This window comes from Hyla sarda, unplaced genomic scaffold (genome assembly GCF_029499605.1).
Source record: "Hyla sarda isolate aHylSar1 unplaced genomic scaffold, aHylSar1.hap1 scaffold_59, whole genome shotgun sequence".
Taxonomy (NCBI): Eukaryota; Metazoa; Chordata; class Amphibia; order Anura; family Hylidae; genus Hyla; species Hyla sarda.
Window position 1 is genome coordinate 1916 of NW_026610603.1, and position 25565 is coordinate 27480.

A 25565-nucleotide genomic window follows, 5' to 3' on the forward strand; every position below is an offset into this window, starting at 1 on the left:
GGTCAGAGCAGGAATAGCAGAGCGATACAGTAATGAAGAGCTGGGAGGTCAGAGCAGGAATAGCAGAGCGATATAGTAATGAAGAGCTGGGAGGTCAGAGCAGGAATAGCAGAGCGATACAGTAATGAAGTGCTGGGAGGTCAGAGCAGGAATAGCAGAGCGATACAGTAATGAAGTGCTGGGAGGTCAGAGCAGGAATAGCAGAGCGATATAGTAATGAAGAGCTGGGAGGTCAGAGCAGGAATAGCAGAGCGATACAGTAATGAAGTGCTGGGAGGTCAGAGCAGGAATAGCAGAGCGATACAGTAATGAAGAGCGGGGAGGTCAGAGCAGGAATAGCAGAGCGATACAGTAATGAAGAGCTGGGAGGTCAGAGCAGGAATAGCAGAGCGATACAGTAATGAAGAGCGGGGAGGTCAGAGCAGGAATAGCAGAGCGATACAGTAATGAAGAGCGGGGAGGTCAGAGCAGGAATAGCAGAGCGATACAGTAATGAAGAGCGGGGAGGTCAGAGCAGGAATAGCAGAGCGATACAGTAATGAAGAGCTGGGAGGTCAGAGCAGGAATAGCAGAGCGATACAGTAATGAAGAGCGGGGAGGTCAGAGCAGGAATAGCAGAGCGATACAGTAATGAAGAGCGGGGAGGTCAGAGCAGGAATAGCAGAGCGATACAGTAATGAAGAGCGGGGAGGTCAGAGCAGGAATAGCAGAGCGATACAGTAATGAAGAGCGGGGAGGTCAGAGCAGGAATAGCAGAGCGATACAGTAATGAAGAGCGGGGAGGTCAGAGCAGGAATAGCAGAGCGATACAGTAATGAAGTGCTGGGAGGTCAGAGCAGGAATAGCAGAGCGATACAGTAATGAAGTGCTGGGAGGTCAGAGCAGGAATAGCAGAGCGATACAGTAATGAAGTGCTGGGAGGTCAGAGCAGGAATAGCAGAGCGATACAGTAATGAAGAGCGGGGAGGTCAGAGCAGGAATAGCAGAGCTCAGTTTACTCACCATGGCCTGTTCGATCTTGTTGTCTATCGCCCCCGTGCTGTTGGATGTGCTGACAGGGAGAGACAGAAGAGAGGTGAGCACGATGTAGCAGTGTTGGTGCGGTGAGAGTAGAACAGGGATTGTTAGGTAGGTGTAAATATCACACCGCACATTCCTCATACTCCTTCCAGCTCTCGTGTTACTGCGTCTTCTCCTGGACACTCCGGACTATTTACTACCTAATAAACTGGCTGGCATACTTAAAGGGGAACACCACCCTCCTCTCCTGCTCCTCGGGGGGGGGGATGCCTTCTCGGCACTTTTAGTGACTCTATAACAGAACGGAAGTTGGGTTCATTTCCAGCTCCTATAGTTCCTTATTTCTAGATCTAGGAAGGTGAAAAAGATAGGTGTATATTCCCTAGTGGTCTAGGACAGTGAAGAGGTTAATTGTACATTCCCAGGTGGTCTAGGGCAATGAAGGATATAATTGTACATTCCCTGGTGGTCTAGGGCAGTGAAGGAGACAATTGTGCATTCCCTGGTTGTCAAGGGCAGTAATAGAGATAATTTTACATTCCCTGGTGGTCTAGGGCAGTCAAGTGGATATTTGTACATTCATGGGTGATATAGGGCAATTAAGGGGATAATTCTAAATTCCCTGCTTCTAGGGCAGTGAAGGACAGAATTGTACATTTCCTAGTGGTCTAGAGCAAGAAAGGAGATGATTGTACATTCCCTGGTGGTCTAGGGCAGTGAAGGAGATATTAATAAATTCCCTGGTGGTCTAGGGCAGTGGAAGAGATAATTGTACATTCCCTGGTGGTCTAGGGCAATGAACGGGATAATTGTACACTCCCTGGTGGTCTAGTGCAGTGGAGGGGATAACTGTGCATTCCCTGGTGGTCTAGGTCAGTGAAGGGGATAATTGTACACTCCCTGGTGGTCTAGTGCAGTGAAGGGGATAATTGTACATTTCCTGGTAGTCTAGGGCAGTGAAGGAGATAGTTGTACATTCCCTGGTGGTCTAGGGCAGTGAAGGAGATAATTGTACATTCCCTGGTGGTCTACGGCAGTGAAGGGGATAATTGTACATTCCCTGGTGGTCTACGGCAGTGAAGGGGATAATTGTACATTCCCTGGTGGTCTAGTGCAGTGAAGGGGATAATTGTACATTCCCTGGTTTTCTAGGGCAGTGAAGGAGATAATTGTACATTCCCTGGTGGTCTAGGGCAGTTATGGAGATGATTGTACATTCCCTGGTGGTCTAGTGCAGTGAAGGGGATAGTTCTACATTCCCTGGTGGGCTAGGGCAGTGAAGGGGATAGTTGTACATTCCCTGGTGGGCTAGGGCAGTGAAGGGGATAGTTGTAAATTCCCTGGTGGGCTAGGGGAGTGAAGGGGATAATTGTACATTCCCTGGTGGGCCAGGGGAGTGAAGGGGATAATTGTACATTCCCTCTTGGTCTAGGACAGTGAAGGAGATAATGTACAAAACCTTGTGGTCTAGGGCAGTGGTATGAGTTTGGTTTTGGCCACTCACCTGTCGATCTCACTCTCATCTATACTGAACACAGATCGCGCTAGGAGCAGCCGTTCATTAAAGACATCGGACATCGGTCGGTTGGGGCGCACCTCATCCTGCGATGTGATTCGCGGTGTTACTGGAAGTGGGGGCGGAGTCAACTGTGCAGAGGAGGGAAGGGAGAAAAGTGATACATTGTATATAAGGAAGAAGCAGTGTTTTTAATTAAACAATTTCTAGATAAAAAATATCCAATCCAGAATTTGGAGAATTTCCTAAAGAAAAGTTTTTAAATTGGAAAGAGACCAATAGTACGACAGTATCTGAAAAAGAAGATACACCTAAACTAAGACTAATAGTACGATAATATCTCATAAAGAAGATTCACCTAAACTAAAACTAATAGTACAATAATATCTCATAAAGAAGATTCACCTAAACTAAGACTAATAGTACAATAATATCTCAAAGAAAATACACCTAAACTAAGACTAATAGTACGATAATATCTCATAAAGAAGATACACCTAAACTAAGACTAATAGTACAATAATATCTCATAAAGAGGATTCACCTAAACTAAGACTAATAGTACGATAATATCTCATAAAGAAGATACACCTAAACTAAGACTAATAGTAAGATAATATCTCATGAAGAAGATTCACCTAAACTAAGACTAATAGTAAAATATCTCATAAAGAAGATTCACCTAAACTAAGACTAATAGTACAATAATATCTCATAAAGAAGATACACCTAAACTAAGACTAATAGTACAATAATATCTCATAAAGAAGATACACCTAAACTAAGACTAATAGTACGATAGTATCTCATGAAGAAGATTCACCTAAACTAAGACTAATAGTAAAATAATATCTCATAAAGAAGATTCACCTAAACTAAGACTAATAGTACAATAATATCTCATAAAGAAGATACACCTAAACTAAGACTAATAGTACGATAATATCTCATAAAGAAGATACACCTAAACTAAGACTAATAGTACGATAATATCTCATAAAGAAGATACACCTAAACTAAGACTAATAGTACAAAAATATCTCATAAAGAAGATTCACCTAAACTAAGAATAATAGTACAAAAATATGTCATAAAGAAGATTCACCTAAACTAAGACTAATAGTACGATAATATCTCATAAAGAAGATTCACCTAAACTAAGACTAATAGTACAATAATATCTCATAAAGAAGATACACCTAAACTAAGACTAATAGTACAATAATATCTCATAAAGAAGATTCACCTAAACTAAGACTAATAGTATAATAATATCTCATAAAGAAGATTCACCTAAACTAAGACTAATAGTACAATAATATCTCATAAAGAAGATTCACCTAAACTAAGACTAATAGTACAATAATATCTCATAAAGAAGATTCACCTAAACTAAGACTAATAGTACGATATTATCTCATAAAGAGGATTCACCTAAACTAAGACTAATAGTACAATAATATCTCATAAAGAAGATTCACCTAAACTAAGACTAATAGTACAATAATATCTCATAAAGAAGATTCACCTAAACTAAGACTAATAGTACAATAATATCTCATAAAGAAGATTCACCTAAACTAAGACTAATAGTACAATAATATCTCATAAAGAAGATTCACCTAAACTAAGACTAATAGTACGATATTATCTCATAAAGAAGTTACACCTAAACTAAGACTAATAGTACAATAGTATCTCATAAAGAGGATACACCTAAACTAAGACTAATAGTACAATAGTATCTCATAAAGAGGATTCACCTAAACTAAGACTAATAGTACTATAATATCTCATAAAGAAGATTCACCTAAACTAAGACTAATAGTACAATAATATCTCATAAAGAAGATTCACCTAAACTAAGACTAATAGTACAATAATATCTCATAAAGAAGATACACCTAAACTAAGACTAATAGTACAATAGTATCTCATAAAGAGGATTCACCTAAACTAAGACTAATAGTACAATAATATCTCATAAAGAAGATTCACCTAAACTAAGACTAATAATATGATAATATCTCATAAAGAAGATTCACCTAAACTAAGACTAATAGTACAATAATATCTCATAAAGAAGATACACCTAAACTAAGACTAAAAGTACGATAGTATCTCATAAAGAAGATTCACCTAAACTGAGACTAATAGTACGATAATATCTCATAAAGAAGATTCACCTAAACTAAGACTAATAGTACGATAGTATCTCATATAGAAGATACACCTAAACTAAGACTAATAATAAGATAATATCTCATAAAGAAGATACACCTAAACTAAGACTAATAGTACGATATTATCTCATAAAGAAGATACAGCTAAACTAAGACTAATAGTACAATAGTATCTCATAAAGAAGATTCACCTAAACTAAGACTAATAGTACGATAATATCTCATAAAGAAGATTCACCTAAACTAAGACTAATAATAAGATAATATCTCATAAAGAAGATTCACCTAAACTAAGACTAATAGTACAATAATATCTCATAAAGAAGATTCTCCTAAACTAAGACTAATAGTACAATAATATCTCATAAAGAAGATTCACCTAAACTAAGACTAATAGTACAATAATATCGCATAAAGAAGATTCTCCTAAACTAAGACTAATAGTACAATAATATCTCATAAAGAAGATTCACCTAAACTAAGACTAATAGTACAATAATATCTCTTAAAGAAGATTCTCCTAAACTAAGACTAATAATATGATAATATCTCATAAAGAAGATTCACCTAAACTAAGACTAATAGTACGATAGTATCTCATAAAGAAGATACACCTACACTAAGACTAATAGTACAATAATATCTCATAAAGAAGATTAACCTAAACTAAGACTAATAGTACAATAATATCTCATAAAGAAGATTAACCTAAACTAAGACTAATAGTACAATAATATCTCATAAAGAAGATTCACCTAAACTAAGACTAATAATATGATAATATCTCATAAAGAAGATTCACCTAAACTAAGACTAATAATATGATAATATCTCATAAAGAAGATTCACCTAAACTAAGACTAATAGTACAATAATATCTCATAAAGAAGATACACCTAAACTAAGACTAAAAGTACGATAGTATCTCATAAAGAAGATTCACCTAAACTGAGACTAATAGTACGATAATATCTCATAAAGAAGATTCACCTAAACTAAGACTAATAGTACGATAATATCTCATATAGAAGATACACCTAAACTAAGACTAATAATAAGATAATATCTCATAAAGAAGATACACCTAAACTAAGACTAATAGTACGATAATATCTCATATAGAAGATACAGCTAAACTAAGACTAATAGTACAATAGTATCTCATAAAGAAGATACACCTAAACTAAGACTAATAGTACAATAATATCTCTTAAAGAAGATTCTCCTAAACTAAGACTAATAGTACAATAATATCTCATAAAGAAGATACACCTAAACTAAGACTAATAGTACAATAATATCTCTTAAAGAAGATTCTCCTAAACTAAGACTAATAGTACAATAATATCTCATAAAGAAGATACACCTTAACTAAGACTAATAGTACAATAATATCTCATAAAGAAGATACACCTAAACTAAGACTAATAATAAGATAATATCTCATAAAGAAGATACAGCTAAACTAAGACTAATAGTATGATAGTATCTGAAAAAGAAGATTCACCTAAACTAAGACTAATAGTACGATAATATCTCATAAAGAAGATACACCTAAACTAAGACTAATAGTACGATAGCATCTGAAAAAGAAGATTCACCTAAACTGAGACTAATAGTACGATAGTATCTCATAAAGAAGATACACCTAAACTAAGACTAATATGATAATATCTCATGAAGAAGATTCACCTAAACTAAGACTAATAGTACAATAGTATCTCATAAAGAAGATGCACCTAAACTAAGACTAATAGTACGATAATATCTCATAAAGAAGATACACCTAAACTAAGACTAATAGTACAATAATATCTCATAAAGAAGATACACCTAAACTGAGACTAATAGTGCGATAGTATCTGAAAAAAGAGGATACACCTAAACTGAGACTAATAGTACGATAATATCTCATAAAGAAGATACACCTAAACTAAGACTAATAGTACGATAATATCTCATAAAGAAGATTCACCTAAACTGAGACTCATAGTACGATAGTATCTCATAAAGAAGATACACCTAAACTAAGACTAATAATATGATAATATCTCATAAAGAAGATACACCTAAACTAAGACTAATAATATGATAATATCTCATAAAGAAGATACACCTAAACTGAGACTCATAGTACGATAATATCTGATAAAGAAGATTCACCTAAACTAAGACTAATAATACGATATTATCTCATAAAGAAGATTCACCTAAACTAAGACTAATAGTAAGATAATATCTCATAAAGAAGATGCACCTAAACTAAGACTAATAGTACAATAATATCTCATAAAGAAGATACACCTAAACTAAGACTAATAGTACGATAATATCTCATAAAGAAGATACACCTAAACTAAGACTAATAGTACGATAATATCTCATAAAGAAGATACACCTAAACTAAGACTAATAGTACGATAGTATCTTATAAAGAAGATAAACCTAAACTAAGACTAATAGTACGATAATATCTCATAAAGAAGATACAGCTAAACTAAGACTAATATGATAATATCTCATAAAGAAGACACACCTAAACTAAGACTAATAGTACGATAGCATCTGAAAAAGATTCACCTAAACTGAGACTAATAGTACGAAAGTATCTCATAAAGAAGATACACCTAAACTAAGACTAATATGATAATATCTCATAAAGAAGATACACCTAAACTAAGACTAATAATATGATAATATCTTATAAAGAAGATTCACCTAAACTAAGACTAATAGTAAGATAATATCTCATGAAGAAGATACACCAAAACTAAGACTAATAGTACAATAGTATCTCATAAAGAAGATACACCAAAACTAAGACTAATAGTACAATAGTATCTCATAAAGAAGATGCACCTAAACTAAGACTAATAGTACAATAGTATCTCATAAAGAAGATACACCAAAACTAAGACTAATAGTACAATAGTATCTCATAAAGAAGATACACCTAAACTAAGACTAATAGTACAATAATATCTCATAAAGAAGATACACCTAAACTAAGACTAATAGTACGATAGTATCTCATAAGGAAGATACACCTAAACTAAGACTAATAGTACGATAATATCTCATAAAGAAGATTCACCTAAACTAAGACTAATAGTACGATAATATCTCATAAAGAAGATTCACCTAAACTAAGACTAATAGTACGATAATATCTCATAAAGAAGATTCACCTAAACTAAGACTAATAGTACGATAATATCTCATAAAGAAGATGCACCTAAACTAAGACTAATAGTACAATAGTATCTGAAATAGAAGATTCACCTAAACTAAGACTAATAGTACGATAGTATCTCATAAAGAAGATACACCTAAACTAAGACTAATAGTACGATAGTATCTCATAAGGAAGATACACCTAAACTAAGACTAATAGTACGATAGTATCTCATAAAGAAGATTCACCTAAACTAAGACTAATAGTACGATAATATCTCATAAAGAAGATTCACCTAAACTAAGACTAATAGTACGATAATATCTCATAAAGAAGATGCACCTAAACTAAGACTAATAGTACGATAATATCTCATAAAGAAAATACACATAACTAAGACTAATAGTACGATAGTATCTCATAAAGAAGATACACCTTAACTGAGACTAATAGTACGATAATATCTCATAAAGAAGATACACCTAAACTGAGACTAATAGTACGATATTATCTCATAAAGAAGATACACCTAAACTAAGACTAATAGTACGATAATATCTCATAAAGAAGATTCACCTAAACTAAGACTAATAGTACAATAATATCTCATAAAGAAGATACACCTAAACTAAGACTAATAATAAGATAATATCTCATAAAGAAGATACAGCTAAACTAAGACTAATAGTACAATAATATCTCATAAAGAAGATACACCTAAACTAAGACTAATAGTACAATAATATCTCATAAAGAAGATACACCTAAACTGAGACTAATAGTACGATATTATCTCATAAAGAAGATACACCTAATCTAAGACTAATAGTACGATAGCATCTGAAAAAGAAGATTCACCTAAACTGAGACTAATAGTACGATAGTATCTCATAAAGAAGATACACCTAAACTAAGACTAATAATATGATAATATCTCATAAAGAAGATACACCTAAACTGAGACTCATAGTACGATAATATCTGATAAAGAAGATGCACCTAAACTAAGACTAATAGTACGATAGCATTTCTTAAAGAAGATACACCTAAACTAAGACTAATAGTACAATAGTATCTCATAAAGAAGATACACCTAAACTAAGACTAATAGTACGATAGTATCTGAAAAAGAAGATTCACCTAAACTAAGACTAATAGTATGATAGTATCTCATAAAGAAGATACACCTAAACTAAGACTAATAGTACAATAATATCTCATAAAGAAGATTAACCTAAACTAAGACTAATAGTACAATAGTATCTGAAAAAGAACATTGTCCTAAACTAAGACTAATAATATGATAATATCTCATAAAGAAGATTCACCTAAACTAAGACTAATAGTACGATAACATCTCATGAAGAAGATACACCTAAACTAAGACTAAAAGTACAATAATATCTCATAAAGAAGATTCACCTAAACTAAGACTAATAGTACAATAGTATCTCATAAAGAATATACACCTAAACTAAGACTGATAGTACAATATCTCATAAAGAAGATTCACCTAAACTAAGACTAATAGTACAATATCTCATAAAGAAGATACACCTAAACTAAGACTAATAATATGATAATATCTCATAAAGAAGATACACCTAAACTAAGACTAATAGTACGATATTATCTCATAAAGAAGATTCACTTAAACTGAGACTCATAGTACGATAATATCTGATAAAGAAGATTCACCTAAACTAAGACTAATAGTATGATAGCATTTCATAAAGAAGATTCACCTAAACTAAGACTAATAGTACGATAGTATCTCATAAAGAAGATACACCTAAACTAAGACTAATAGTACAATAATATCTCATAAAGAAGATACACCTAAACTAAGACTAATAGTACAATAGTATCTCATAAAGAAGATTCACCTAAACTAAGACTAATAGTACAATAGTATCTCATAAAGAAGATTCACCTAAACTAAGACTAATAGTACGATAGTATCTCATAAAGAAGATACACCTAAACTAAGACTTATAATACGATAATATCTCATAAAGAAGATACACCTAAACTAAGACTAATAGTACAATAATATCTCATAAAGAAAATACACCTAAACTAAGACTAAGAGTACGATAGTATCTCATAAAGAAGATTCACCTAAACTAAGACTAATAGTACGATAATATCTCATAAAGAAGATACACCTAAACTAAGACTAATAATAAGATAATATCTCATAAAGAAGATACACCTAAACTAAGACTAATAATACAATAATATCTCATAAAGAAGATACACCTAAACTAAGACTTATAGTACGATAGTATCTAATAAAGAATATTTACCTAAACTAAGACTAATAATACAATAATATCTCATAAAGAAGATACACCTAAACTAAGACTAATAGTACAATAATATCTCATAAAGAAGATTCACCTTAACTAAGACTAATAGTACAATAATATCTCATAAAGAAGATTCACCTAAACTAAGACTAATAATATGATAATATCTCATAAAGAAGATTCACCTAAACTAAGACTAATAGTACGATAGTATCTCATAAAGACTATCAGGACTATCAATTTAGGAGAATCTTCTTTATGAGATATTATTGTACTATTAGTCTTAGTTTAGGTGTATCTTCTTTATGAGATAATATCGTACTATTAGTCTTAGTTTAGGTGTATCTTCATAAAGAAGATTCACCTAAACTAAGACTAATAATAAGATAATATCTCATAAAGAAGATTCACCTAAACTAAGACTAATAGTACGATATTATCTCATAAAGAAGATACACCTAAACTAAGACTAATAGTACAATAATATCTCATAAAGAAGATTCTCCTAAACTAAGACTAATAGTACAATAGTATCTCATAAAGAAGATTCTCCTAAATTGATAGTCCTGATAGTCTTAGTTTAGGTGAATCTTCTTTATGAGATATTATTGTACTATTAGTCTTAGTTTAGGTGTATCTTCTTTATGAGATAATATCGTACTATTAGTCTTAGTTTAGGTGTATCTTCTTTATGAGATACTAATAGTACGATAATATCTCATAAAGAAGATACACCTAAACTAAGACTAATAGTACGATAATATCTCATAAAGAAGATACACCTAAACTAAGACTAATAGTACAATAATATCTCATAAAGAAGATTCACCTAAACTAAGACTAATAGTACAATAATATCTCATAAAGAAGATTCACCTAAACTAAGACTAATAGTACTATAATATCTCATAAAGAAGATTCACCTAAACTAAGACTAATAATAAGATAATATCTCATAAAGAAGATACACCTAAACTAAGACTAATAGTACAATAATATCTCATAAAGAAGATACACCTAAACTTATTATCCCATATAACACGCATCATAGAAAGGTAGAAGCAAATATTTACAAGTATTGGCCGTTATTATGCCAGGATAAGGCATTGGGCAATTATTTGCCATTGAAACCCCCAATTATATATACGAGGGCTTGACATTTGGGTATAAAAGTAACACCAACAGTCCAACAGATAAACAAATCCAAAACCAACACTACACCTTTTGATATACATGTTTTTTTTTTTTAAGATGCGGTCAGTGAAGGAGATAATTGTACATTCCCTGGTGGTCTAGGGCAGTGAAGGATATAATTGTACATTCCCTGGTGGTCTAGGGCAATGAAGGATATAATTGTACATTCCCTGGTGGTCTAGGGCAGTGAAGGGGATAATTGTACATTCCCTGGTAGTCTAGGGCAGTGAAGGGGATAGTTGTACGTCCCCTGGTGGTCTAGGGCAGTGGAGGATATAATTGTACATTCCTTGGTGGTCTATGGCAGTGAAGGTGATAATTGTACATTCCCTCGTGGTCTAGGGCAGTGAAGGGAATAGTTGTACGTTCCCTGGTGGTCTAGGGCAGTGAAGAAGATAACTGTATATTCCCTGGTGGTCTAGGGCAGTGAAGGTGATAATTGTACATTCCCTCGTGGTCTAGGGCAGTGAAGGGAATAGTTGTACGTTCCCTGGTGGTCTAGGGCAGTGAAGAAGATAACTGTATATTCCCTGGTGGTCTAGGGCAGTGAAGGAGATAACTGTACATTCCCTGGTGGTCTAGGGCAGTAATGGGGAGGATTGTACATTCCCTGCTGGTCTAGGGCAGTGAAGAGCATAGTTGTACATTCCCTGGTGGTCTAGGGCAGTGAAGGAGAAAACTGTACATTCCCTGGTAGTCTAGGACAGCGAAGAGGATGATTGTACATTCCCTGGTAGTCTAGGACAGCGAAGAGGATGATTGTACATTCCCTGGTGGTCTAGGACAGTGAAGGGGGTAATTGTACATTCCCTGGTGGTCTAGGGCAGTGAAGGAGAAAACTGTATATTCCCTGGTGGTCTAGGGCAGTGAAGGAGATAACTGTACATTCCCTGGTGGTCTTGAGCAGTAATGGGGATTATTGGACATTCCCTGGTGGTCTAGGGCAGTGAAGGGCATAGTTGTAGATTCCCTGGTGGTCTAGGGCAGTGAAGAAGATGATTGTACATTCCCTGGTGGTCTAGGACAGTGAAGAGGATGATTGTACATTCCCTGGTGGTCTAGGGCAGTGAAGGAGATAATTGTACATTCCCTGGTGGTCTAAGGCGGTGATGTGGATAATTGTACATTCTCTGGTAGTTTAGGACAGTGAAGGGGATAATTGTACATTCCCTGGTGGTCTAGGGCAGTGAAGGACATAATTGTACATTCCCTGGTGGTCTAGGGCAGTGAAGGGGATCATTCTACATTCCCTGGTGGTCTATGGCAGTGATGGTGATGATTTTACATTCCCATTGGTCTAGGGCTGTGAAGGGGATAATTGTGCATTCCCTGGTGGTCTAGGGCAGTGATGGGGATGATTGTACATCTCCTGGTGGTCTAGAGCAGTGATGGGGATGATTCTACATTCCCTGGTGGTCTAGGGCAGTGAAGGACATAATTGTACATTCCCTGGTGGTCTAGGGCTGTGAAGGGGATGATTGTACATTCCCTGGTGGTCTATGGCTGTGAAGGGGATAATTGTACATTCCCTGGTGGTCTAGGGCAATGAAGGGGGATAATTGTACATTCCCTGGTGGTCTAGGGCTGTGAAGGGGTTCCGGAGGGATTGAATACAGATTTGGAAGTGTATGAGGTCGGTCCCTTGCTTCGGAGATGTGACCGAGACGTGATGTAAAGGCTACGCCCCCTTGTGACATCACACCACGCCCCCTACATTCATATATCCTTTTTGTAACATTGTATACAGTGGGGATGAAAAGTTTTGGCCCCCCAGGTAAAAATTTGTATTAATGTGCATAAAGAAGCCAAGGAAAGATGGAAAAATCTCCAAAAGGATCAAATTACAGATTAGACATTCTTATAATATGTCACCAAAAGTTACATTTTATTTCCATCATTTTCACTTTCAAAATAACAGAAAACAAAAAATCTGGCATCTGCAAAAGTCTGGGCACCCTGCAGAGTTAATATCTTGTACTGCCCCCTTTCCAAAGCTGAGACCTGCCAGTGTCATGGATTGTTCTCAATCATCATCTGGGAAGACCAGGGGATGTCAATCTCAAAGGTTTTAAATGCCCAGACTCATCTGACCTTGCCCCAACAATCAGCACCACGGGTTCTTCTAAGCAGTTGTCTAGAAATCTGAAACTGAAAATAGTTGATGCTCACAAAGCTGGAGAAGGCTATAAGAAGATAGCAAAACGTTTTCAGATGTCAATATCCTCTGTTCGGAATGTAATTAAGAAATGGCAGTCATCAGGAACAGTGGAAGTTAAAGCAAGATCTGGAAGACCAAGAAAAATATCAGACAGAACAGCTTGCAGGATTGTGAGAAAAACTATTCAAAACCCACATTTGACTGCACAATCCCTCCAGAAAGATCTGGCAGACACTGGAGTTGTGGTTACACTATTCCACTATAAAGAGATACTTGTACAAATATGGTCTTCATGGAAGAGTCATCAGAAGAAAACCTCTTCTACGTCCTCACCACAAAAAACAGCATTTGAACTTTGCAAATGAACATATAGACAAGCCTGATGCATTTTGGAAACAAGTTCTGTGGACCGAATGAGCAAAGGTACGTTTGGAGAAGAAGGGGAACAGAATTTAATGAAAAGAACCTCTGTCCAACTGTTAAGCATGGGGGTGGATCAATCATGCTTTGGGGTTGTATTGCAGCCAGTGGCACAGGGAACATCTCACGAGTAGAAGGAAAAATGGATTCAATAAAATCTCAGCAAATTTTGGATGCTAACTTGATGCCATCTGTGAAAAAGCTGAAGTTAAAGAGAGGATGGCTTCTACAAATGGATAATGATCCTAAACACACCTCGAAATCCACGGGGGATCAAGAGAGAGGTGTAAACTGAAGGTTTTGCCATGGCCTTCACAATCTCCTGACCTCAACATAATTGAAAATCTATGAATAGACCTTAAAAGAGCAGTGCGTGACAGACAGCACAGAAATCTCAAAGAACTGGAAGACTTTTGTAAGGAAGAATGAGCAAAGATACCTCAAACAAGAATTGAAAGACTCTTGGCTGCTACAAAAAGCGTTTACAAGCTGTGATACTTGCCAAAGGGGGCAGTACAAGATATTAAAATGTAAATGATGGAAATAAAATGTAACTTTTGGTGACATATTATAAGAATGTCTAATCTGTAATTTGATGCCTTTTGGAGATTTTTCCATCTTTCCTTGGCTTCTTTATGCACATTAATACAAATTTTTACCTGGGGTGTCCAAACTTGTGATCCCCACTGTATACAGTCTGTGCACAATTGTAACAGTTTACTGCTGCCCTGTCAGCTGATTGGCTCGGACTAGTCACATGATGTCATGGTGAGGGATGGACTCACCTGAGCTGTCGGCTCCATGTCTGTTACTGCCCCAAATACTGGGGCCCCTTGTGACCGGGGAGCCTGCTGTCCCTTGGCCCCCCCTCCTGGTGAGAGCAGTAAGGGGCTGGCCGGAGCGGACCTGGGGAGGCCGGAGTCCAGAGAATGCCCCGCCCCCGCCCTGTGCTGGGCCCCCACCTCCAGGTTGTAAAAGTCCACACAGGTCCAGCGCCCCTTCTGGTACCTGCGCCCACCGCCCAGCGGACCCGGGTCTAACCGGACCAGCCGGAAGCGGGAAGTGGGGGGGGAGCGAGGGCCATTGGGGGGTGATGGGGAGCGCTCCGCGGGGATCGGGGAGATGGGGGAGGATGGCTGGTAGTCAGTGGTCACACTGGTGATCTGGAAACCACTCCGCTTCTTCCCACCACTCATGATGGAGCGTTCCTGCAGAAGAGAAGGACAGCGTCACTACAACACAACTCTGCTACACCAGATCCTACCCCACCACAACCCTGCTACACCCGATCCTACACCATGACAACTCTGCTACACCCGATCCTACACACCACAACTCTGCTACACCCGATCCTACCCCACCACAACCCTGCTACACCCGATCCTACACCACGACAACCCTGCTACACCCGATCCTACACCACGACAACTCTGCTACACCCGATCCTACACACCAAAACTCTGCTACACCCGATCCTACCCCACCACAACCCTGCTACACCCGATCCTACCCCACCACAATCCTGCTACACCCGATCCTACACCACCACAACCCTGCTACACCCGATCCTACCCCACCACAACCCTGCTACACCCGATCCTACACCACGACAACTCTGCTACACCCGATCCTACACACCACAACTCTGCTACACCCGATCCTACACCACCACAACTCTGCTACACCCGATCCTACACCACCACAACTCTGCTACACCCGATCTTACCCCACCACAACCCTGCTACACCCGATCCTACACCACGACAACTCAGCTACACCAGATCCTACACCACGACAACCCTGCTACACCAGATCCTACACACCACAACGCTGCTACACCCGATCCTACACCACCACAACCCTGCAACACCCGATCCTACACACCACAACCCTGCTACACCCGATCCTACACCACCACAACTCTGCTACACCCGATCCTACACCACCACAACTCTGCTACACCCGATCCTACACCACCACAACTCTGCTACACCCGATCTTACCCCACCACACCCGATCCTACACCACCACAAATCTGCTACACCCGATCCTACCCCACGACAACTCTGCTACACCCGATCCTACCCCACCACAACTCTGCTACACCCGATCCTACCCCACCACAACCCTGCAACACCCGATCCTACACACCACAACTCTGCTACACCCGATCCTACACACCACAACGCTGCTACACCCGATCCTACACCACCACAACCCTGCAACACCCGATCCTACACACCACAACTCTGCTACACCCGATCCTACACCACCACAACTCTGCTACACCCGATCCTACCCCACCACAACCCTGCTACACCCGATTCTACACCACCACAACCCTGCTACAACCGATCCTACACCACCACAACCCTGCTACACCCGATCCTACACACCACAACTCTACTACACCCGATCCTACACACCACAACTCTGCTACACCCGATCCTACACACCACAACTCTGCTACACCCGATCCTACACCACCACAACACTACTACACCCGATCCTAAACCACCACAACCCTGCTACAACCGATCCTACACCACCACCACCCTGCTACACCAGATCCTACACACCAGAACTCTGCTACACCAGATCCTACACACCAGAACTCTGCTACACCAGATCCTACACACCACAACCCTGCTACACCCGATCCTACACCACCACAACTCTGCTACAACCGATCCTACACCACCACAACCCTGCTACACCCGATCCTACACACCACAACTCTACTACACCCGATCCTACACCACCACAACTCTGCTACACCCGATCCTACACACCACAACCCTGCTACACCAGATCCTACACCACCACAACTCTGCTACACCCGATCCTACACCACCACAATCCTGCTACACCAGATCCTACACCACCACAACTCTGCTACACCCGATCCTACACCACCACAACTCTGCTACACCAGATCCTACACCACCACAACCCTGCTACACCAGATCCTACACACCACAACTCTGCTACACCAGATCCTACACACCACAACCCTGCTACACCAGATTCTACCCCACCACAACTCTGCTACACCAGATCCTACACACCACAAACCTGCTACACCAGATCCTACACCACCACAACTCTGCTACACCCGATCCTACACCACCACAACCCTGCTACACCCGATCCTACACACCACAAACCTGCTACACCAGATCCTACACCACCACAACTCTGCTACACCCGATCCTACACCACAACCCTGCTACACCCGATCCTACACCACCACAACTCTGCTACACCAGATCCTACACCCCCACAACTCTGCTACACCCGATCCTACACCACCACAACGCTACTACACCAGATCCTACACACCACAACCCTGCTACACCCGATCCTACACACCACAACCCTGCTACACCCGATCCTACACCACCACAACTCTGCTACACCAGATCCTACACACCACAACCCTGCTACACCAGATCCTACACCACCACAATTCTGCTACACCCAATCCTACACACCACAACTCTGCTACACCCGATCCTACACCACCACAACTCTGCTACACCAGATCCTACACCACCACAACCCTGCTACACCCGATCCTACACACCACAACTCTACTACACCCGATCCTACACACCACAACTCTGCTACACCCGATCCTACACCACCACAACTCTACTACACCCAATCCTAAACCACCACAACTCTGCTACAACCGATCCTACACCACCACCACCACCCTGCTACACCAGATCCTACACACCACAACCCTGCTACACCAGATCCTACACACCAGAACTCTGCTACACCAGATCCTACACACCAGAACTCTGCTACACCAGATCCTACACACCACAACCCTGCTACACCCGATCCTACACCACCACAACTCTGCTACACCCGATCCTACACCACCACAACTCTGCTACACCCGATCCTACACCACCACAACTCTGCTACAACCGATCCTACACCACCACAACCCTGCTACACCCGATCCTACACACCACAACTCTACTACACCCGATCCTACACCACCACAACTCTGCTACACCCGATCCTACACACCACAACCCTGCTACACCAGATCCTACACCACCACAACTCTGCTACACCCGATCCTACACAACACAACTCTGCTACACCCGATCCTACACCACCACAACCCTGCTACACCCGATCCTACCCACCAAAACTCTGCTACACCCGATCCTACACCACCACAATCCTGCTACACCCGATCCTACACCACCACAACCCTGCTACACCCGATCCTACCCCACCACAATCCTGCTACACCAGATCCTACACCACCACAACTCTGCTACACCCAATCCTACACACCAAAACTCTGCTACACCAGATCCTACACACCACAACCCTGCTACACCAGATTCTACCCCACCACAACTCTGCTACACCCGATCCTACACCACCACAACCCTGCTACACTCGATCCTACACACCACAAACCTGCTACACCAGATCCTACACCACCACAACTCTGCTACACCCGATCCTACACCACAACCCTGCTACACCCGATCCTACACCACCACAACTCTGCTACACCCGATCCTACACCACCACAACTCTACTACACCAGATCCTACACACCACAACCCTGCTACACCCGATCCTACACACCACAACTCTGCTACACCAGATCCTACACACCACAACCCTGCTACACCCGATCCTACACCACCACAACTCTGCTACACCAGATCCTACACACCACAACCCTGCTACACCAGATCCTACACCACCACAATTCTGCTACACCCAATCCTACACACCACAACTCTGCTACACCCGATCCTACACCACCACAACTCTGCTACACCAGATCCTACACCACCACAACCCTGCTACACCAGATCCTACACACCACAACTCTGCTACACCAGATCCTACACACCACAACTCTGCTACATTATATCCTACTACACTATTCTACACCACAACTCTACTACATCATATCCTACTACACTATTCTACACCACAACTCTACTACATCATATCCTACTACACTATTCTACACCACAACTCTACTACATCATATCCTACTGCACTATTCTACACCACAACTCTACTACATCATATCCTACTACACTATTCTACACCACAACTCTACTACATCATATCCTACTACACTATTCTACACCACAACTCTACTACATCATATCCTACTGCACTATTCTACACCACAACTCTACTACATCATATCCTACTACACTATTCTACACCACAACTCTACTACATCATATCCTACTGCACTATTCCACACACCACAACTCTACTACATCATATCCTACTACACTATTCCACACACCACCAGATCCTCTCTGCTATTCCACTACATCCTGCTGTGCGTTCATTCAGGATATTTCATTATTCTTAGCAGGGTGCAGTCTCCTGTGCAGCCACTGGGGGAGCCGTTCTGTGAGAGTTTTGGGAGATGTTTGACAGGACAGGAGAGTATTCAGAGCATGGAATTTGGCACCACTGCGAGAGTGTGCAGTGTACTGTGCGAGGCAGAGCTGTGAGAGTGCAGTGTACTGTGTGAGCAGAGCTGTGAGTGTGCAGTGTACTGTGCGAGGCAGAGCTGTGAGAGTGCAGTGTACTGTGTGAGCAGAGCTGTGAGTGTGCAGTGTACTGTGCGAGGCAGAGCTGTGAGAGTGCAGTGTACTGTGTGAGCAGAGCTGTGAGTGTGCAGTGTACTGTGCGAGGCAGAGCTGTGAGTGTGCAGTGTACTTTGTGAGGCAGAGCTGTGAGTGTGCAGTGTACTGTGTGAGCAGAGCTGTGAGTGTGCAGTGTACTGTGCGAGGCAGAGCTGTGAGTGTGCAGTGTACTGTGTGAGCAGAGCTGTGAGTGTGCAGTGTACTGTGCGAGGCAGAGCTGTGAGTGTGCAGTGTACTGTGCGAGGCAGAGCTGTGAGTGTGCAGTGTACTGTGCGAGGCAGAGCTGTGAGTGTGCAGTGTACTGTGTGAGGCAGAGCTGTGAGTGTGCAGTGTACTGTGCGAGGCAGAGCTGTGAGTGTGCAGTGTACTTTGTGAGGCAGAGCTGTGAGTGTGCAGTGTACTGTGCGAGGCAGAGCTGTGAGTGTGCAGTGTACTGTGTGAGGCAGAGCTGTGAGTGTGCAGTGTACTGTGCGAGGCAGAGCTGTGAGTGTGCAGTGTACTGTGTGAGGCAGAGCTGTGAGTGTGCAGTGTACTGTGCGAGGCAGAGCTGTGAGTGTGCAGTGTACTGTGTGAGGCAGAGCTGTGAGTGTGCAGTGTACTGTGCGAGGCAGAGCTGTGAGTGTGCAGTGTACTTTGTGAGGCAGAGCTGTGAGTGTGCAGTGTACTGTGCGAGGCAGAGCTGTGAGTGTGCAGTGTACTGTGCGAGGCAGAGCTGTGAGTGTGCAGTGTACTGTGCGAGGCAGAGCTGTGAGTGTGCAGTGTACTGTGCGAGGCAGAGCTGTGAGTGTGCAGTGTACTGTGCGAGGCAGAGCTGTGAGTGTGCAGTGTACTGTGCGAGGCAGAGCTGTGAGTGTGCAGTGTACTTTGTGAGGCAGAGCTGTGAGTGTGCAGTGTACTGTGCGAGGCAGAGCTGTGAGTGTGCAGTGTACTGTGTGAGCAGAGCTGTGAGTGTGCAGTGTACTGTGCGAGGCAGAGCTGTGAGTGTGCAGTGTACTGTGTGAGCAGAGCTGTGAGTGTGCAGTGTACTGTGCGAGGCAGAGCTGTGAGTGTGCAGTGTACTGTGCGAGGCAGAGCTGTGAGTGTGCAGTGTACTGTGCGAGGCAGAGCTGTGAGTGTGCAGTGTACTGTGTGAGGCAGAGCTGTGAGTGTGCAGTGTACTGTGCGAGGCAGAGCTGTGAGTGTGCAGTGTACTTTGTGAGGCAGAGCTGTGAGTGTGCAGTGTACTGTGCGAGGCAGAGCTGTGAGTGTGCAGTGTACTGTGTGAGCAGAGCTGTGAGTGTGCAGTGTACTGTGCGAGGCAGAGCTGTGAGTGTGCAGTGTACTGTGTGAGCAGAGCTGTGAGTGTGCAGTGTACTGTGCGAGGCAGAGCTGTGAGTGTGCAGTGTACTGTGCGAGGCAGAGCTGTGAGTGTGCAGTGTACTGTGCGAGGCAGAGCTGTGAGTGTGCAGTGTACTGTGTGAGGCAGAGCTGTGAGTGTGCAGTGTACTGTGTGAGCAGAGCTGTGAGTGTGCAGTGTACTGTGTGAGGCAGAGCTGTGAGTGTGCAGTGTACTGTGCGAGGCAGAGCTGTGAGTGTGCAGTGTACTGTGCGAGGCAGAGCTGTGAGTGTGCAGTGTACTGTGCGAGGCAGAGCTGTGAGTGTGCAGTGTACTGTGCGAGGCAGAGCTGTGAGTGTGCAGTGTACTGTGCGAGGCAGAGCTGTGAGAGTGTTCGGTGCACAGTGGTATACAGAGCTGTGAGAGTGTTCGGTGCACAGTGGTATATAGAGCTGTGAGAGTGTTCGGTGCACAGTGGTATACAGAGCTGTGAGAGTGTTCGGTGCACAGTGGTATATAGAGCTGTGAGAGTGTTCGGTGCACAGTGGTATACAGAGCTGTGAGAGTGTTCTGTGCACAGTGGTATACAGAGCTGTGAGAGTGTTCGGTGCACAGTGGTATACAGAGCTGTGAGAGTGTTCGGTGCACAGTGGTATACAGAGCTGTGAGAGTGTTCGGTGCACAGTGGTATACAGAGCTGTGAGAGTGTTCGGTGCACAGTGGTATACAGAGCTGTGAGAGTGTTCGGTGCACAGTGGTATACAGAGCTGTGAGAGTGTTCGGTGCACAGTGGTATACAGAGCTGTGAGAGTGTTCTGTGCACAGTGGTATACAGAGCTGTGAGAGTGTTCGGTGCACAGTGATATATATAGCTGTGAGAGTGTTCGGTGCACAGTGGTATACAGAGCTGTGAGAGTGTTCGGTGCACAGTGGTATACAGAGCTGTGAGAGTGTTCGGTGCACAGTGGTATACAGAGCTGTGAGAGTGTTCGGTGCACAGTGGTATACAGAGCTGTGAGAGTGTTCGGTGCACAGTGGTATACAGAGCTGTGAGAGTGTTCTGTGCACAGTGGTATACAGAGCTGTGAGAGTGTTCGGTGCACAGTGGTATACAGAGCTGTGAGAGTGTTCTGTGCACAGTGGTATATAGAACTGTGAGTGTTCGGAGCACAGTGGTATATATAGCTGTGAGAGTGTTCTGTGCACAGTGGTATATAGAGCTGTGAGAGTGTTCGGTGCACAGTGGTATACAGAGCTGTGAGAGTGTTCGGTGCACAGTGGTATACAGAGCTGTGAGAGTGTTCGGTGCACAGTGGTATACAGAGCTGTGAGAGTGTTCTGTGCACAGTGGTATATAGAGCTGTGAGAGTGTTCTGTGCACAGTGGTATACAGAGCTGTGAGAGTGTTCGGTGCACAGTGGTATATAGAGCTGTGAGAGTGTTCTGTGCACAGTGGTATACAGAGCTGTGAGAGTGTTCGGTGCACAGTGGTATACAGAGCTGTGAGAGTGTTCTGTGCACAGTGGTATACAGAGCTGTGAGAGTGTTCGGTGCACAGTGGTATATAGAGCTGTGAGAGTGTTCGGTGCACAGTGGTATATAGAGTTGTGAGAGTGTTCGGTGCACAGTGGTATACAGAGCTGTGAGAGTGTTCTGTGCACAGTGGTATACAGAGCTGTGAGAGTGTTCGGTGCACAGTGGTATATATAGCTGTGAGAGTGTTCGGTGCACAGTGGTATACAGAGCTGTGAGAGTGTTCGGTGCACAGTGGTATATAGAGCTGTGAGAGTGTTCGGTGCACAGTGGTATACAGAGCTGTGAGAGTGTTCGGTGCACAGTGGTATATAGAGCTGTGAGAGTGTTCGGTGCACAGTGGTATACAGAGCTGTGAGAGTGTTCGGTGCACAGTGGTATACAGAGCTGTGAGAGTGTTCTGTGCACAGTGGTATACAGAGCACAGTGGTATACAGAGCTGTGAGAATGTTCTGTGCACAGTGGTATACAGAGCTGTGAGAGTGTTCTGTGCACAGTGGTATACAGAGCTGTGAGAGTGTTCTGTGCACAGTGGTATACAGAGCTGTGAGAGTGTTCTGTGCACAGTGGTATACAGAGCTGTGAGAGTGTTCGGTGCACAGTGGTATACAGAGCTGTGAGAGTGTTCGGTGCACAGTGGTATACAGAGCTGTGAGAGTGTTCGGTGCACAGTCGTATACAGAGCTGTGAGAGTGTTCGGTGCACAGTGGTATACAGAGCTGTGAGAGTGTTCGGTGCACAGTGGTATATAGAGCTGTGAGAGTGTTCGGTGCACAGTGGTATACAGAGCTGTGAGAGTGTTCGGTGCACAGTGGTATACAGAGCTGTGAGAGTGTTCTGTGCACAGTGGTATACAGAGCACAGTGGTATACAGAGCTGTGAGAGTGTTCTGTGCACAGTGGTATACAGAGCTGTGAGAGTGTTCTGTGCACAGTGGTATACAGAGCTGTGAGAGTGTTCGGTGCACAGTGGTATACAGAGCTGTGAGAGTGTTCGGTGCACAGTGGTATATAGAGCTGTGAGAGTGTTCTGTGCACAGTGGTATACAGAGCTGTGAGAGTGTTCTGTGCACAGTGGTATACAGAGCTGTGAGAGTGTTCTGTGCACAGTGGTATACAGAGCTGTGAGAGTGTTCGGTGCACAGTGGTATACAGAGATGTGAGAGTGTTCGGTGCACAGTGGTATACAGAGATGTGAGAGTGTTCGGTGCACAGTGGTATATAGAGCTGTGAGAGTGTTCGGTGCACAGTGGTATACAGAGCTGTGAGAGTGTTCTGTGCACAGTGGTATACAGAGCTGTGAGAGTGTTCGGTGCACAGTGGTATACAGAGCTGTGAGAGTGTTCGGTGCACAGTCGTATACAGAGCTGTGAGAGTGTTCGGTGCACAGTGGTATACAGAGCTTTGAGAGTGTTCGGTGCACAGTGGTATACAGAGCTGTGAGAGTGTTCGGTGCACAGTGGTATACAGAGCTGTGAGAGTGTTCGGTGCACAGTGGTATATAGAGCTGTGAGAGTGTTCGGTGCACAGTGGTATACAGAGCTGTGAGAGTGTTCTGTGCACAGTGGTATACAGAGCTGTGAGAGTGTTCGGTGCACAGTGGTATATAGAGCTGTGAGAGTGTTCGGTGCACAGTGGTATACAGAGCTGTGAGAGTGTTCGGTGCACAGTGGTATATAGAGCTGTGAGAGTGTTCGGAGCACAGTGGTATACAGAGCTGTGAGAGTGTTCTGTGCACAGTGGTATACAGAGCTGTGAGAGTGTTCGGTGCACAGTGGTATATAGAGCTGTGAGAGTGTTCGGTGCACAGTGGTATACAGAGCTGTGAGAGTGTTCTGTGCACAGTGGTATATAGAGCTGTGAGAGTGTTCGGTGCACAGTGGTATACAGAGCTGTGAGAGTGTTCGGTGCACAGTGGTATACAGAGCTGTGAGAGTGTTCGGTGCACAGTGGTATACAGAGCTGTGAGAGTGTTCGGTGCACAGTGGTATATAGAGCTGTGAGAGTGTTCGGTGCACAGTGGTATACAGAGCTGTGAGAGTGTTCTGTGCACAGTCGTATACAGAGCTGTGAGAGTGTTCGGTGCACAGTGGTATACAGAGCTGTGAGAGTGTTCTGTGCACAGTGGTATACAGAGCTGTGAGAGTGTTCGGTGCACAGTGGTATACAGAGCTGTGAGAGTGTTCGGTGCACAGTGGTATACAGAGCTGTGAGAGTGTTCGGTGCACAGTGGTATACAGAGCTGTGAGAGTGTTCTGTGCACAGTGGTATACAGAGCTGTGAGAGTGTTCGGTGCACAGTGGTATACAGAGCTGTGAGAGTGTTCGGTGCACAGTGGTATACAGAGCTGTGAGAGTGTTCGGTGCACAGTGGTATATATAGCTGTGAGAGTGTTCGGTGCACTCCCATAACATCTGCTTCTACATATACTGACCCATATGTGTCCTGGGTAACTACACGTTCCCTGTGAGGGTCTGTCTGGGACCCTATAGAGGAGGGAGCAGGGGACTCACCTGCTGTGTAGGTGGGTGCTGTATTGCAGGGTGGGGCCCCTCATCTAGTTCCTGCTGGCAGGGAGTGAAGTTGTGTGGAGTGCTGGGAGATCTCTGCTGTCTGTCTCTGCTGCCCCCTCATCCTCCAGGTCTCTTCTCACCCTGTTGACATCTCTGCCTGTCAGGAAGTCCTGCCTCTTCTCTCTGTCCCCCAAGTGCTTCCTTCCCTCTTCTCCCTGACTGTCTCTCCTCCCCTTTCTGCTGTCTCCCCCTCCTCTCGGGGTGTCTCTGTCACACTCTGCTCTCTCCAGTAACTTCTCTATCTTCCGCAGTCCTTTCTTATCGCTCTGTGAGTCTCTCTCCAGGATTTCCCCTAGCACCAATCTCTGCTGTCTCTAACACTCCTTTACTCCTCTATTTCTCTCCGACACTCTATCCCTCCTCTATGTCTCTCTGATACTCTCATTCCTCTATTTTTCTCAGACACTCTATTACTTCTCTATGTCTCTCTGACACTCTATCACTCCTATTTCCCTCTGACAGTCTCTCATTCTTATTTCTCTGTCTGGCACACTCTTTTCTATG

At 42.5% G+C, this 25565-nt stretch overlaps 1 protein-coding gene across 1 annotated transcript; it reads right to left on the minus strand.

Annotated features, from left to right (window-relative positions):
• Nucleotides 1-1002: 1002 nt before the first annotated feature.
• On the minus strand, nt 1003-25193 carry TSC22D4 (TSC22 domain family member 4; the record flags this gene model as incomplete). Its single annotated transcript, XM_056554184.1, is given in 4 exon segments — nt 1003-1051; nt 2525-2667; nt 14764-15186; nt 25002-25193. Coding segments are annotated over 3 exon segments (603 nt in total), but the record flags the coding sequence as incomplete, so codon positions are not given.
• Between the last annotated feature and the right edge of the window lie 372 nt (nt 25194-25565).